We start from the raw sequence: 16,137 nt of genomic DNA, 5'->3' as shown, positions 1-16,137 counted from the left end.
TTCTGTGCTTCAGGGCCGAACACAGTCACTCCAGCCCCTTTTAGCTGGCAACTTCCCAAGAGCAAACTGTTATTTTAGCTATTTGGTCATTTCAATACAGGAGTATTTTTATATTAAAAAAAAAAAAACATCTCTCTCCAAACAGTCTCCAGTCTCAAAGGAGACCATGGGCTTTCTTACCCTCTGAGAGCTGTAGGTTTCCTGGAAAGAGATTTTTGCCTTTTTTTAGAGGTGTTAAAAAGCAGATCGGACAATTTGAGGACAGTGAGGAGATTCAGCTTCATTTTAAGAAGACTGATTAGCCCAGTGCTGTTCTCTGTGCCAGGGAAAAACCATATTGTGCTTCCATACTTGATCAGAGAAATAATGGTACACAGCAGCCATGCTAAGAGGAAGAGTAGCATCTTCTCACCCATTTAACACAATCCTATGTGCATTTCTCTTGATGAACTCCATTCCTTTTAGGTCTAACACACATTGAAATGTAAAACACCTAGAATTCACCTGAAAGCAGATTTCCCTTATCTTTCTTTCCATCAGATTCAGCTTTGGCAAATATTTTAAATACCCTGGTTCAGATATGGACCACCACAGGGTGAAGCTCTGCAGAAGGCACTGCAAGAGACTTCACCTCCTATCTTTCTTCTGGAGCCATGACCAGGCAACTTGGGTCATCTGGAACTTGTGCTTAAGTGATGTGGCCACTAGATGTCATTCCTTTTTCACTCAAAAGAAGAGCTATTCACCTGGTAGAATAACCTCCCTGCCAAATATTAGCAAGCCTGTATGGTTTTACTGAAAGTCCCATTGCCCGGGAATTGCCAAACTCTGTGAGACAGCCCCTAAAAGCCTTCCCGGGGAAGATATTCCATGCTGGCACAAGAAAAGAACACGTGCCCTAAGCTTTGCAGCACATTTTTGTGGCTCCCCACAACCATATGTATCATATGTAAGGAGATATTTAATGACAGCTTTACACTACAAAGCTCAGTGTGTTCACTATGACAGATAGGAAGCACATGTGTTGTTGTAAAACCCAAGCTCTACCGGCTGAAACAGCAACATAGGCTGCAGGCTGGCAGCCCATTTTTGACTCAGGAGAAACCTAGTGCTGCCCGTCTTCTGAGAATCACAACACAGTCACTTCCACTGTCTGGGAGATGAGCACACTGTGCCCAAGGGCTCAGAATCACAGAACAGTAGGGGCTGGAAGGGACCACTGAGGTCCCTGTGGAGAGATGAAGGCAGGATCCCACTGCCAGCATGAAGCCCAACTGGGCCCGTGGTGGCATCAGTTGGGCTTTGCATGACTCCCTGGAGCTCTGCTGCATATTCACAGTCTGTAAGGGTGTAACTAAGGAGAAACTCCAGCACTACATGAATAAATATTTGCATATCCTGTAAGGCGGAATGAAAATTCAGAATAATATAAATAATAAACACATTCCTCAAAGAACATTCAGTGACACGAGCACAATGCAGTTTTGACTTTCTGTATTCTCAGTGATCTGGTATCAGTTCTAGACAAATCATTTGCTCCTCCTGGTTTAAAATGATATGAATATAGACAGTGGCTACACAGTGTTTTCTCATTTATATTACCATGTAGATCTCTATACTCCTTTGTGGTTATTATGCATGTTTTGGATGTTCTACCTCTATGGATTACGCAGGCTGGAAAGAACAAGACCGCATTATGTCTCCTTCTGTCTTTTCAATTTTATCTTAATCAGCTCTAATTTGTCATTTGCAATCTCTCTATTTTTCTTCTTTCTCCCGAGTAATAAAGACTTGGAGCACATGAGAACTGAACAGAGAAATACTGTACTAATAGAAGTAACATCTTAAACTGATTAAAAGCAGATGTAGTGAAGTATGTATATGTAAGTATTACTGCCGGCACACACAAATACATCTGTTAAAGCTATCAGTGTAATACAAATTTCCTGGATAACTGTTACCATTTAGAGTATTTACTACTTCTTTGAAATCATATCCAGGCTACTAAACCCAAAATATCTCTTACTGCTCCGGATTTCACTCATAAGTAATAATAACTCTGAGATGTCTACAGCTGATTGCTGTGAAACAACTGTATCCTCTTTGGGGCAATCAGACATCATCTGTTTGCCACATTATTTCAGCTCCTTCAGTACCTCACTGAAATTGGTCGTCAAATAGTTTTGCTACCTCACAGACCACGTTAGTTTCCTTTACCCACCACCCCCCCTAAAAAAGTCTTTGCTCCACAGATTGATCAAGTTTGTCCTATCTGCCAAACCAGCAAAGAGAGCCGACTGGCACAAACATCCCCGAATCACAGCCACGCTGTGTCTGGGCACTGCTGTGCTGATGTATTGCTACTTACAGTGCTGGTCGTGAATTCAGGGGGGTTGTCATTCACATCTGTCACCGTAATGATTGCAGTCGCTGTGTTTGAGAGACCGTAGTTAAGATTTCCTTCCATATCTGTGGCTTGAACGATGACTATATACTGCTGAACTTTCTGGAGAGAAAAAAAACAAACAGAAGAGAATGAAAAAAGGAATCCTGTAAAATGTCTCAGTTTATTTTCCATATATAAGTTCAATCTTAAAGCTGGCTACAAAGTTAAATGGACTTAAAATGCTAGTAAGAAAACATAAAATTTTCCATTGCATTTTTGAAGCAATTTTTGCATAGATTGGTGGTCATCACCTGATTTACAGGAAAATAAAAGATCTTATAGGCAGAAATTCTTGGCTTAGACAGACATTTTTGCTAATGTTTAAACATTTTCAGCAACATTAATTTGTGTCTTCTGAAAAACGAGTAGAAATTTGGCTGACATTTTTTTTTTTTCATCAACAAAGTCACCAAACACATTAATAATCCCCAAACTGACAGCAGCATTGCCTCATGGCACTCCAACTGGTTCTGCTCACACAGTTCAATGCCTTTTGACACTTAAAATATCTTCCCTGTTTCAATTCGTAACAAAATCTTCATTAAAAATTCTCAATTACTTTGAAGAATGAAAAAATCTCGCAGAGCAAACCATCTTGCCAAGCTACCCACATCACGCTCAAGGCATATAGAACACTTAATCATAGAATCATCGGGGTTGGAACAGACTGTCAAGATCACCCAGTCCAACCATTAGCCTGACCAAGTGTAATACTATAATGGGATGATGATATCAGGGTGGCACGGTCTTTAGCTACAGCAAATGAGAACCAGACCAAACGCAGCAGCCACAGGAACAGAAATGAAGGAAAAGACCTGCTAGCCTTTGGAAGGCCTCAGGTAGGCAGGGATCTCCAGCAAGAGAAGCCCTTACCTCCACTGCCAGCCCTTACATGAGGTCTGGGAAGGGGTGGATCCTGGCTCCAGCCCTTCTGGTCACTCAGGTGCAGTTGAGTTCCTGTGGTTTGGTCCTGCCTTCCCACCAGGTGCTCCATCACTGTTTCAGGCTGTGACTTAGCATTTCCACTACACTAACTGAGTCCCACCACTAACCATGACCCTCAATGCCACGTCTCTTAAATACCTCCAGAGATGGAGAATACACCTCCTGTTCCCATGTGAGCTGGGACATGGGGACCAAGTGGTTCTGGCAGAGCAATGGAGAGCCCAAAGGGTGCGGATATGGAATCACAGTGTCACACTGGAAAAGCTTTGTGCAAAGCCAAGTGGAGGATTTCTAATGGGAGGAGAGAGCTGCCCAGAGTGGCTGTGTGCTGGATGGCTGCCTGCTGCTGGAGTCTGGTTCTGCTACTCGAGGGCTGCCCTTTTCCTTTGCTGATGTTACGTCTTGTGCAAAATGTCAGATGCTCTTTGAAGTTTCACATGGTGAAAATTAGGTCTGTTAGGTCTGCTTACTCCCGTACCAGTGTTCTTGAGCTGCTGCAACTGCTTTAATTCTGTAATTCTTCTGAGCTACTAAAATAACAGAAATCTGAATTCTAGCTTTATCTTGATTTCAGCACTTTTAATTGACAGATATTAATCTGCTAAATTGACAAGACATCACACATAAGAATTCATCAGCACCTTACAACTGGAATGTTTTATGGAAATGGACTTTCATTATTTCGTGCTACCCATAATAAAACATGAAGGAGAAACTCTAGCTCTCGCTTTTTCCTCGTGCAAACTTTGCCATTCAAGACTCCACTTGTAAAGCACTGGTAACTGTAAGGCTGAAATGCCCTACGAATGAATCTGTCTTATTAATCTCAGATTTACAATCAAGTTTTTTAAATTTAACTAACTGCTTTTCACTAGGATTGCAGCACAGTGTTAGTAAAATATCCAGAACAAATTCAGAATGCCACATTAAAGAACCCTAAAAGAGAGATTGTATTGACCAAGAGAATACAAAGCCAAAAACGCCCAGAACTGAGTAAGGTACATATGCAGCAGCCCCAAGAGATGGCTCATATGGATGGGAAGGGGGAAAGAAAGCACTGGATGGGTGCTCTGTCCCAGGGTTGGTGGCAGCTGCAGCGGTGGGGACCCAGCCAGAGGCCAACTACTGCAAGCTTCGCCAAAGCTGTGCTCATTTTCATCAGCTGGAGACACGACCATTGTGTTTGGAGCAGAAGAGTGATCTGACCTGGAGAAAGATGTTGGCTGGCATGTGAAGTTGTGTCAAACATGAAAACTTGTAACTGAAAGTAGGCTGAGATTTGTCAGCCCTTTAGGCACTCAGTTGCCATCCACACTCATTTTCATCCGAATGCCTCTGGTGTGGGCAGATAAGGGTGGCACACTCAGGCACCTAGTTTAAATTTATAACTAATTCAATCTTCAGTGAGATTGGTCCCAGCAGATAAGAAATTACTGATTTTTTTTGTTTTTCTGTAGCTAACCTTTTTGCTTTTGTGCATTAAGCTGATTTTATTGAACTATTCAATCAATTTCAATTTCAACATGTCTTTCCAATTTGTCACCACATCTCCAGGGGCATCTCAGTTTGTTGTCCTACTGTTAGTATTATTGTTGCGACTATTAAAAAAATAGGCAGTCTCATGCCCCCTAGCATATGAGACATTTTCTTGATGGAGTTTTGATCACACAGAATAATTCTGATCTTCTCTTCCTTAGCAGAAGTGACATTTTAAATAGAACAGGATAAAAAATACAGCATGGGGGTTTCATCAAATGGCCTTAACCCAGAGAAATGAAATAGTTTCTGTATCCTTGCTCTGATGGTGATGCTATGAAACCAAAGATATGAGCATCTGCCCTCAAGGGGTAGGCTAAAAACCCAGCCCACTGAAGTCACTAGAAGGCCCAGTGGCTGGTATTTTTAATAAATCTAGCAAATCTTCATGCTAGAGGAAAGTAAATGTGCTACTTCTACATAAATCAAGGAAAAAAAAAATAGCTGATCTTGATAAGTGCAGAGCTTTTAGTCTGACCTAAAAACTAAGAAGAGCTTTTGAAGGAAAAAATTATGAAGGAAAGAATAATTTAAGCAATTGCAGCAGATCTAATCTGTCTGCTCTCCTGTCAATCATCTGATACAGTGGTACAAAGAAATACATCAGCTAAATTTCAGAGGTTGGGAATCAGTTGGTCAAGTGGTTAAGGTTGTTAAAGGGCTTGGTTAAAAAGTTAGGAGTGCCTTGTACACGGAGAGGGAACAGAGAATCAAATAACAGAAACAAGAAGAGATTTAACAGTACAAAACAGAACAGAATGCAGCAAGGGACCAAAACTCTGTAGACAGCTGGCTGAGGGGACATGAGCATGGAGGATGGGCCCATGTCCTGACCACTCATTGTGCAGCAGGGACAAATGCCATCGGCACATGGACTGTGTGCAGTGCAGACCTTGCAGATACAGCAATATTCACTCCTTGGGCCAAGCTCTGAGGGCTCATCTGGATGCTGTGCATAATCCAGGTCACTTGTATGAGCAGCCCAGACCCGACCAGGTGCCAGGAGTGAAGAGCCCATCACCAGAGAAGAGCCCAGAAGAGCCTGGCTTGTTTGGTCTAGCAAATGAAGGCTGCTAGCAGATATGATTGCTGTCTATAAATACCTCAGGAGGATAAACACTGGGAAGGCTAAAGAGCAATTTAAACTAAAGGACAATGTTGACACAAGAACAAATGGGTATAAGCTGGCCATGAATAAATTTAGGCTGGAAATTAGTAGGTCCTTCACCTCTAACGCTGTGGGATGCTGGAGGAACTGTCTAACGCAAGGTCAGGGGAGAAAAAATGTTCAAAAGAGTATATTAAATCAGGAGTAGAGCCTTTTGGGTCTGAGTAGAAATTACGACAAATTGAGCAAAGCAAAAACTGGTTCTTTCTGTATTCTCTGTGTTCAAACAACTTTTGAAGATAAAAAAGCCCATCAAACCCCACCCCTTTCACAAGGTTTTTGTATGATGATGGTCTCAGACTTCACACTGATCTGTATCACCAGACCAGCACTTACACAGGCATGGAGAAAGGAAGAGATGCCCCCTCCAAGCGCAGCTTTGCTCTGGCTCTGCCCATTGGGGTGCCAGACAGCCCCACAGATGCTGCCTCGCACCCTGGGCGCACACACAGCAGTACTGAGACAGGCTTTGAACAAATCATATTCAAAGAAAAACATCTAAAGAGCAAAATAGTTTTTAAATGAAATCGTAGCAATGAAGTCCTATCTGTGAAACCAACTTTCACATATGCTTGCCCAATAATTTTAGGAATATGGTTGCTCCTGGATTACTCATGCAATTAATATAAATCATATACTTGCTGGGTAACTGTAGATGCCAAAGTCCAGAAACGTGGTAATTATGTGATTAAATTAATCTTCATTACGGACAAAGGGTTTGCAAAATTAGGACCTGCATTTTCAAAGCTCTGTACAAATATTGTCCAATTAATTACCACTTCCTGGGAAATGTATGACTCACTAAATTTAGCATCCTGTCTAAAGCAAATAAGGTTACCAGGATGTTACAATGGGATTTATTGAGAAAGAATCTATTAGAGAAGGAGACAGAAAATCTGAAGTTGGAAAAAAAGTCCTATTTCCTCTCATGGCTATTCTTACCTGTTCTTTATACACTTTTCCACCCCCCCTGCCTTTTGCAATGCCAGTGAGAGGAACATACAGTATTTCTCTGGCTTCCTTCCTAAATCATTTCTTCGTGTGCTGGTGAAATGTTGATGTTCACTTCTTTGGTATACGACAGTAGCTCGTGAACACAGTAATAAATACTGCACCACAGCTGGGAAAGTCGATTTGAAAAGAAATACCCCAGACAGTCACATGACTTCAGCAGAAGTGCTTTATCCAAAAAGATTGAATGAGCCATCATTTAAACAAAGCTCACAGGAAAACCCTGAAAGTATCTGCAATGCTCCCTATGGTTAAATATAAAGGCAGATTTCCAGAAGAGCCCCTATGCTGGAGACTCAGAGGAGGCAGCTCTGCTGACAGTGTCTGCAGTTCGGTCTTGGTGCCCAGCTCGAGCCAAGCCTTTGATGGAGCTTGACCTTTTCTTTTCCCACATACAGCACAGCACTGTGGCAGGTATGCAGCACCCTCAGCAGACTTCAGAACCCACAAGTCTTAATACACAATCTGAGCTAAAAGGATGCACTTTGCTTCATCCCAACATCTCTATACAGGTACAGCCACCCTCAGAAGTGTTCCATGCTAACAGGACAGGGACAGAGGATCCCACTTCTAAAATGGGCCACTTGATGTTGCATAAGCACAAATAGACAGGTTTATCTTCTCCCTTTGGCTGAGGCTGTGTTTGCTTTTGTTCCCAGCATGGCACAGCACTCTCCTGCCACAAGCATCTGGGCACTTTGGGTTCTATGAGCTGTCAGCAAGCTGAGATGGTCCTTGGTCTAACTCTACTGATGCCAAAGCTTACTCCCCCGGAAATGGTGGTGTGCTAATTCAGCTGTTTCCTCCCTAAAAAAGGTATCAGTGAGAAACATCTTGCTTTCTGACATGGAGGTCAAGACAAAGGACAAAGGTCTAGAGGCCACAAGCTCACCTCTGGATTTTCACTTGGCATGGCACATATAGTGACAAGCGACCTTTCACAAGCAGCTTTCAGCCAGCAGTTTGATTAGCATCTGAGAGTTTAAGTTTTCTTTCCTCTCAGCACCTGGGCCTCATAACCTGTGGTATATCACATCTGCACTACTCTTTGCTTCCTCTCTTCTCTACTGCACTTTAAGACAGTATTTTAATATCACAGAATCATGGACTCATTACGGTTGGAAAAGACCACTAAGAGCCCCAGATCCAACCCCAACCAATCCTGCTGTGTCCACATCTCTCAGTGCCACATTTCCACAGCTCTGGAACACCCCCGAGATGGTGACCCCACCACCTCCTGGCAGCTGTGCCACTTCATCGCTGCTCTTTCTGAAAAGAAAAATGCAGTTTGCACGTTTGTTTAACTCGCTCAAAACCAGCAGTCACACAACCAATCCCTTCAGCTTGGCCCACGGTGAGTGTTGAATTTTAAGTGCCAAATGTGCCCTGTTCCAGCTCAGTAGCTATTTTCTTTTCCATGTGGCTGCTTCAGAAAGCAAAACAATACCCGGCAGTGCGTACAGCAGCCAGCAATAACTACCCCTTCATTTTCATACAAAAGCAGAAGGAAGAGTTAGGTTACCTGAAAAAAGTTCTACCATAGAGACTTTATAAAATCACTGAGCTGGAAGACCCTCCAGGAGTTTGCTCTGCTTGGCTTCCCAGCGGCTTCAGACCAATCAGTGCAACTGCTGCTGCCCCTGGCTGCTCTTTTTGTGCTCCTCAGGCAGTGGAAAGTGAGAGCAAAACCCCTCCCTAAGCACACCTCAGGTACAGCACTGCCCTGATGGTCACCGCCTGCCTCCTGCATCCACAGCCCTGGGCCAGGAGAGATGTGAGGCAGATGGAATTGCTCACCTCTCCTGTGTTATTGTGGGAGCAGTGATCCTGCTGAAGAGCCAGCTCCAGGAGTGCTGTTATCGAGTGAGAATCTCATCTCCAAAAGCGACCTGCTAGTTGTCAGGGATACCAAGAAAAGCTTGGAAATATCAACTCCAAACACAAAAAAGCACCAAAACAACAAGGAACTGCAGCAGGGGACATCCACATAACTGAAAACACAGAGTGGTGGTCCTGATGGACCATTTTCCTTATTTTCTTAATGTTTTGTGCTAGCAATACTGTGCATGGGAAATACTCTACTAAGCAAGAACAGAGAGAGTTTTGAGTGTGATTCATCTGAGTTATACTTCACTTTCTTAATTTTTATTTTTGAGCGATGTTTCTTCCTGGTGGACTGGACACTGAGCCTGGGATCTCAAGGCTTTGGAAAACACAGTCTGAAACCTCACGGTTGTGGAACACATTAAGAACAGCAACGCAGTTGCTCCTGGCCAAGGAGAGGGACCTACTGGAAACAACATCCACCAAAACATCAACAGACCCAGATGCACTATGCACAGGGTTTGCTATGCTCTGACCCAAGCTGGTCAACCCATAAGGCAATGGTGCTGCACCCCAGGTTAGTACTAACCCAGGCTCTGTTTAACCCCACACTGATTCTAGATTTGGAGTTGCAAAAGGTGAGGATGACAAGAGGTCACAAGCTTTTTATCTGATATTTGACCACAGCAGAATGTCAGAACCTTAACCAGGAAAACCACAAACTCACCCAATTCTGTTATCCTATTTGAAGTACCGTTTCACAATCAATCTAATTCTTTGGAGTTCACTCAAAATCTAAACAGTACCACTATTCTGAAGATCGTGACATTATTTTCCAGTTTTGGAAGGTTTTATAGTATGGACATAACATTTGTTGGGATTATTTTCTTTTTTTTCACTCAGCCTTGGAAAATTAGACACCAAGCCTGGAGCAAATAGAAAATAGGGACTGGGCTGTTTTCAGAAGATAAGTATGAAAACAACAATAACAGCAGAAGAAGTACCCACTGTTCTGTCTTGAAATGTTTTATTTACTGATGTTGCCTCTGATGGACCTAATCTGTTTCCATGCCTCAAGCAATTCCATAAAGGCATCCGAGCTGAGTCTATTGAAGCTATTCAGGCACTACAGACTTACCTGAAAATTATTATCAGAATTATTACCAAAATTGTTATCAGAAAACCCACTGTAAGAATATCTGTAGTCCTTGGACAGTATTGAATTTTTTGAATAGGAAGACTGTGAGTAAATGAGCTTCTCATATGGTTCTTATTTAATGCGTAAATTAGAATCACACAATCATTAGAAATGGGTTATATCTCACTCTTCAGTGATCAAAACTACAGATCAGACACAAGACCACAAGGAAGAAGAATAAGGAAAATAAATTACATGCTGCTGATTGTCGGCACTGATAGCCATGCGAGGGGGGTGACAGTGAGCTGGTACGAGCTACAAATAAATTCCATTAAGAAAAGAAGGAGAGATGACAAATATCTTGGATAATGCATTTTGATTATGACTACCACCACTGAGTTGGTGCCAAAAAAGAGGTGGGCTGTGATTAAGGCTACGGGTTGCAGCATGGTTTCCTTTTGCATTTTCCCAAACACTCCCCCAGCGACCTTTAGCGGGTCATTTAATTTTTCTGTGCCTCCAAGAAACTGAAAATAACACTTCAAAATGAAATGAAAACACTTTCTTATCTCATAGTGATATCATGAGAATAAAATCCTTCCGTTTGCAGGAGCAGTCGGGCTCTGTGAGGAGGAGAGATGCGGAAGGACCCATCTCAGAGCCCTTCTGCTGGAGGGAAGCATCCATGCAGCACTGCGGGAGTGTTCCTTTGGACTTCAGCATCAACAAGAAGCAACTCAGACAATGCTTTCAATTCACGTCAATGTTTTGCCGGCTTTGTGCCCCACAGATGTCAGGTCATCTTGCAAAGCACTTAAAAGGAGACCTGAGGAATAAACCTTCCATCTTTTGGCTGAGGCAATTTTTGTAAAACCATGAAATTATGTCCAGCTTCTCTTGGACAGGAAGAGACAAGCAATAGTTCAATGTCTAGATGGTCACAGAGTGACTGTCGCTGCTGAGAGGTGCCCTTTGGAAAATCTGCCAGCGTTAAATTGATGTTGCTTGTGGTTTGTGTCTGCCACTTTTTGACAAAAGGAGCGAGAGTTGAGAGAGGGGAAAAAAAACCTAAAAACCCCAGGCAGACCACAGGGACGGGAAAGCAAGCAACAATCCAAGGAAATTCTTTGGACTTACACAAAACCAAATCCTTCCTATAGTGTGTATCATCTTGGTGGTTACCCAAAGGCCAGGCTTATGGAAAAAAAAAATCCTCATTATGTCCATTGCACTTTTATAAACCGCAAAACCTTTACTGTCAAATGCTGCCAGAGCAATTTAATAAACAAGGAGAATGCCTTAATGTATTCTGAAACCTGAAAACCACCCATCATTAGCCCCACATGCTGTTTTCCTACTTTCTCTGCTTTAAGCCATTTAGCTGTTACAGCTGCTTTCCTTGTAAGCCTGACTTCTGTTTTTATCAGCCTGATTTGTTTTCTGGTCTATCTGACTTGATTAAAAAGAGCAAGAAAAGCCTCTCACAATCCAGGTAAAACTGCCTTCTTTAAGCTCTCTTGGGCTGGAAGCATGAAAAAGATCATCAAGAAGATCAGCGTAGGTGAATAAATATTAATAATACTGCTCATAATTTATACTTGGTCTCATTTTTTTTGTGCAGACAGGCTCAAAATTCCATGCTCATAGCACTGCTGCTATAGCCAAACCCCTTAGTTCTGACGTTTTTCCAAATCCTATCAATGCATCAATTAAAAAAAAACAACACACAACACAAACCAATGTGATACATATTCAGTGTAACACATTCAAACCATTTTCTCTACTCCTGTCTGTTAGCCATGGCAGAAGGGTGGCAGTCAGGAGTCAAACTTTGAGAATCGGTATGGCGTCGACTCTGTATGGTCTGGATAAAATAAACACATTTGGTGCTACTCATTAACTGCTGAGAATTATTCCATCACTTTTAAGAAAACAGCTCAGCTAAGTTCTTGCTAGCTGCAATAAGTTCTTGCTAGCTGCACAGCTGCAATAGCTGTGATACACATATGCCTTCATCCCTATGAATAGAAAGGAACATTCAAATAATGGAGGAACAGGTTATAGTTGGAAAAGCAGCTGATTTAATTAAATTTGGCAGAATGAAAGGTTAGTGGAAAACAGTCAAATAACTGCAAAGAGATTAATGCGAGATGTTCCCTATTGTATTTCCCTTACGAGCTGTTTTACACAGTATGGGTGGGGTCATGTTGTGTCTATTTGCTGAGAGAGAATGTGACAGAATTACTGGAAAAGAAACTTGGTTTGGTTGTGAAGTTGGAAATACTAATGGAGGTTCCGTCAAAGGTAGCTCTGGCTTTGCTTCCCTGGCTTTTAAGAGGGCTATGCTCTCCCAGGTACTGTGACAAATACCCAGATGCGATCAGCTGGACTGGGTAAGTTAGTGGGAACACAACTGGAAGACCATCATGAGAACTACACCTAGGAGTAACGTGGGTCACTATGTTCTGCTATGAGATTGGCCCTGGTGACGGAGTGCCACAGGACACACAGCAAAGAGTCCCACCTGCTCCCACCAGTCCTCTCTTCCCCAAACCCACAGAAATATGGCAACCACTCTGTTAAAGCAGCAGTTCTAGGGTTGCTTTGTACAGCAGCAATCCAGCAGTCCCTGCAGCACAGGTGATCCTTGAGCCAACACGCAGGCTCTGCTGGGGAGGGAAATGTCAGCTCTTGTGTGAAAACAGGTGCAAAGGAGGAAATCCACAGAGCCGTGGGAAAAACAGACCAGAGCTTATCCTGTGAGTGGGAGAATGCTCTATGACATGAAACAATGATGTCTGAACGCGAACAAGATTTGATCTTGTTCTGTATGTACGCATTAATAGCATCAAAGACATAACGCATGAGGAATGAAAATCTGCATCGATTCAGTGCTTGGTGGTTGCACTCTGTCTTGGAGGAGAAAAAGGTATACAACCCACACTGAACTTGATGGACAAAATCACGCAAGAACAGAGCAAAATACAGTAATAAATTCTGGGATAACTTAACAGTGCAACATAGCTACAATCACTTGAATGTTACAAATCACTCACTGAACGAGATCTAGGATTAATGGAGGATAAAATGTTATACTTTGGAAGCAAGACACTTTGGCAGTTTTTTAGAAGCTAATGATCCTAATGTTTATCTGTAGATGTACTAGATAAATACAAAAGAAAGATTTTTGTTTAATTAAACACTGCACTAATGGATCTGAGCGAAGCCATGTGTACTCTTACAAAAGGAAGGCCACCAAATAAAGGCAGTTTTTGCAGAGAGCAGTCGGCAGCACAGTGCTCACTATGGAGCCTTGCAGCACCCTGGGGTGCAACACTTTGGGGATGAGAAGCAGATAGATCTCATAAACATATCGATGGCTACATTGACAGCCATAGGTTTGCAATGGAAAGTGGCTGCGGGGAATTTGAGCTTTTGATGAAAATGTCTGCAACTTCTGTGGTTTGGGTTCAACTGCATGCAGAGCTTGCTGCTCTGGGGAGTAACGACCTGTACAACTCAATGCACTGCCTGCTTGGAAGGCTTCCGACAAGATAAAAAGAAAAAAAAACAACCTGGGGAAGTGAGGAACAAACAGCTTCATGATGAACTAAGAAACTGCTGATAAGCGAAATGGCAGAAAAGCCAGGCTGGCAGAGTGCCACTGCGAGCGTTCTCTGCGATGTGCAGGAGTTTTCTTTTCCGTATTGGGGCTGTCAGCCTTAATCGGATCTCCCAGAGCAGCATCACTGTCTGTCCAGGTGAAACTACAAAAAAGCAATTGTTATCATCATGGAAACAAGCACTCCGTGTCAGCCATGGGAGGAGAAGGTGTTTTGTTAAGAAATGACTCCAGAAGTGTTTTGATATACTCAAAGTATGAAAGGTAAAGCCTGTATTTATTAATTTGATATGGGAAGGAGCAGACCAAGAAGGATTTTCTATAATCCTTGAAGGCCCCAGCTGTAAAAGAGACCTTTTCCAGGGTAACGTGGGCCCTTTCCATGACCAAACGTACAAGGACGGTGAGGTGGCCACAAGCCATTTCCATAACTGAAGGCAGAATTCAATTTTCTCAGATCACAGCCTTAATCAAACAGCATTTAATTTCTATGCTTTTTGTCATCTAAGGGATGCATGGGATTTCTGCAAGTGTCAAAGGCTTTTAAGTGACCAGAAGCACGTTCCACCTCAGCGGGGGAAAACTTAAAATGGAGTCAGCTCCAGAGAGACCCCATTGCCAACAAACCAGATTTGTGCAATGTGGAATTAACTTCACCTTGCCACAAGGTATGAAAGAGGAACTTGCCAACCGTCTTTATGTGATAAAATGTAATTTTTGCAGTTACATAATCGGAGAAATGTAGCAGATTTTTGGCTATTTGCTGCAAGAGGGAGTTTCAGCATTTCAGTTCTCTCCAGTTCTGGCTCCATTTCCTCTTAAAAAATGTATGGAAGAGCTGAATTTCATGCAAGAAGCAAAATGACCCTGAATTTAGTAGCATACATTATAAGATATTCAAAAATAACAGACTGAAATGAAAAATCGCAGTGCACAATTCTGCCAAGATAATTAACCCATGACCTGATCATCTATGACGCTGCACTGACGAGCTTACTGCTATGCTGTAAATAATGCTGGCATATTTTATTTTCTTTGCAGGCGCAAATATTGACAAATTCATCCTCATTAAACTTCTGTGAACTCGGAATTATCTCCACTTCTCAAATGAGGAACAGACAGAGGAACTAAGGCTATCTTTTCAGAGGCATTCATCAGTTTGGGGAGCCCGGGCTGAGATCTAAATACAGTTTTAAGCCTTCTTCACACACAGAAGTAGAGCTATATTGATCAAATCCACACTGTTACTTCCTCTCTCCTCGCCCTTAGCTGAGACTTGCTTCTATGTGCAAGAAACGCCCTTTTGCTGAGATGCACCAATTTCCTGAGCAGAATTACTTACGGCAGAAAGAGATTTTTTGCCATTGTAACTAGATCTACTGTAAAGTTTTGGCATCCCTTTACACTCCTAACTAGAACTAGCCCACCAAAAAGAAATTGCAGACTAAGGATATGTACAAATTCTATTCTGAGACAAGCTGCAGTACAGATCTATGGTGCTTTAGCCACATCTCAGGGCCTACTCTCACCTCCACTCACAGCCCATCTCGGGCTATCACACGTTAGTTGCAATCTGTCCAGGCTATCTTAGCTGCAAATGATAGCCCCTATTCTAGTGCTGGTACTTTCTGAAAATTAGAAAGGAAATGGTATGATCCAGTATGAAGAACTCCTCAGAACTAAGAGTTTTTGCTTTGGTTGCAATGCTCTCCACCTTTGGGGCTCCACATGGAACTGGTGAGACCATCCCCTCCAAGAGGATGCGCAGGGAGGACCCGGCTCCTGGTCTCTCCTGAGAAGGAGAGATTGTTATGAGTGTGTGTCAAGAGTTTTGTGAGATGGATTAACCACTTATGGGGAATAAGGTGAGACTGTGAAATATATATAATTTTATCGCATTTGTGTCCCAGAGGTGAAGAGGTTTTATCTCATCCCACCAATTGCGGTGTTTACCTTGCTCTCAGTTAATGGAAGCTGTATGGATTTTTTATTTCTTTTTTCTCGTGGCAAGTGTCAGAACAGTCCAAGTTTAGAAACATTATTATCTGACAGCAGAAACAAAGCACTAACTCAAACCAGCTGCAACAGGTCCTTACTTTGAGTCCTCAGGGTCTCTGACTAAACCATCAGCCCACAGAGTCATTGATTCAGATGATAGATCATGCCCTAAGTGAAATCAGTCCTATTGCTGGGATGGGGCAGGTGTGGAGCCACGACACCCATCACAGGGATGCTATTCTCACTGTTTTGAACAGAGCAGAGCATCCCAGGCTGGACACAATGCTGGCAGTGCTGAGGGCACACCCGAGGGAAGGGAATTAGCCAGGTAATGCCATGCTGTCTGATGAGTGAGCCCAAGCTGAGGGCATGCTGTCAGTGCTGTGGGTGGGCATGGGGGGGTTGCAGGAGCATCTACTTGGGTAGTTTTCTCATTGGCTTTTCTGGGA

At 42.7% G+C, this 16,137-nt stretch overlaps 1 protein-coding gene across 1 annotated transcript in view; it reads right to left on the bottom strand.

Annotated features, from left to right (window-relative positions):
• Positions 1–2,302: 2,302 nt before the first annotated feature.
• LOC104914057 (cadherin-4-like) overlaps positions 2,303–16,137 on the bottom strand; it is a 133,762-nt gene continuing 119,927 nt past the window's right edge. The window contains exon 7 of the mRNA XM_019622230.2: positions 2,303–2,506. Coding sequence (XP_019477775.1) covers positions 2,318–2,506 — 189 coding nt within the window. The 3' untranslated portion in view covers positions 2,303–2,317. The remainder of the gene's footprint in view (positions 2,507–16,137) is intronic.

Source organism: Meleagris gallopavo, chromosome 22 (genome assembly GCF_000146605.3).
Source record: "Meleagris gallopavo isolate NT-WF06-2002-E0010 breed Aviagen turkey brand Nicholas breeding stock chromosome 22, Turkey_5.1, whole genome shotgun sequence".
Lineage (NCBI taxonomy): Eukaryota > Metazoa > Chordata > Aves > Galliformes > Phasianidae > Meleagris > Meleagris gallopavo.
The sequence above is the reverse complement of the archived record's forward strand: the minus strand, read 5'-3'. Positions and strand labels throughout refer to the sequence as shown.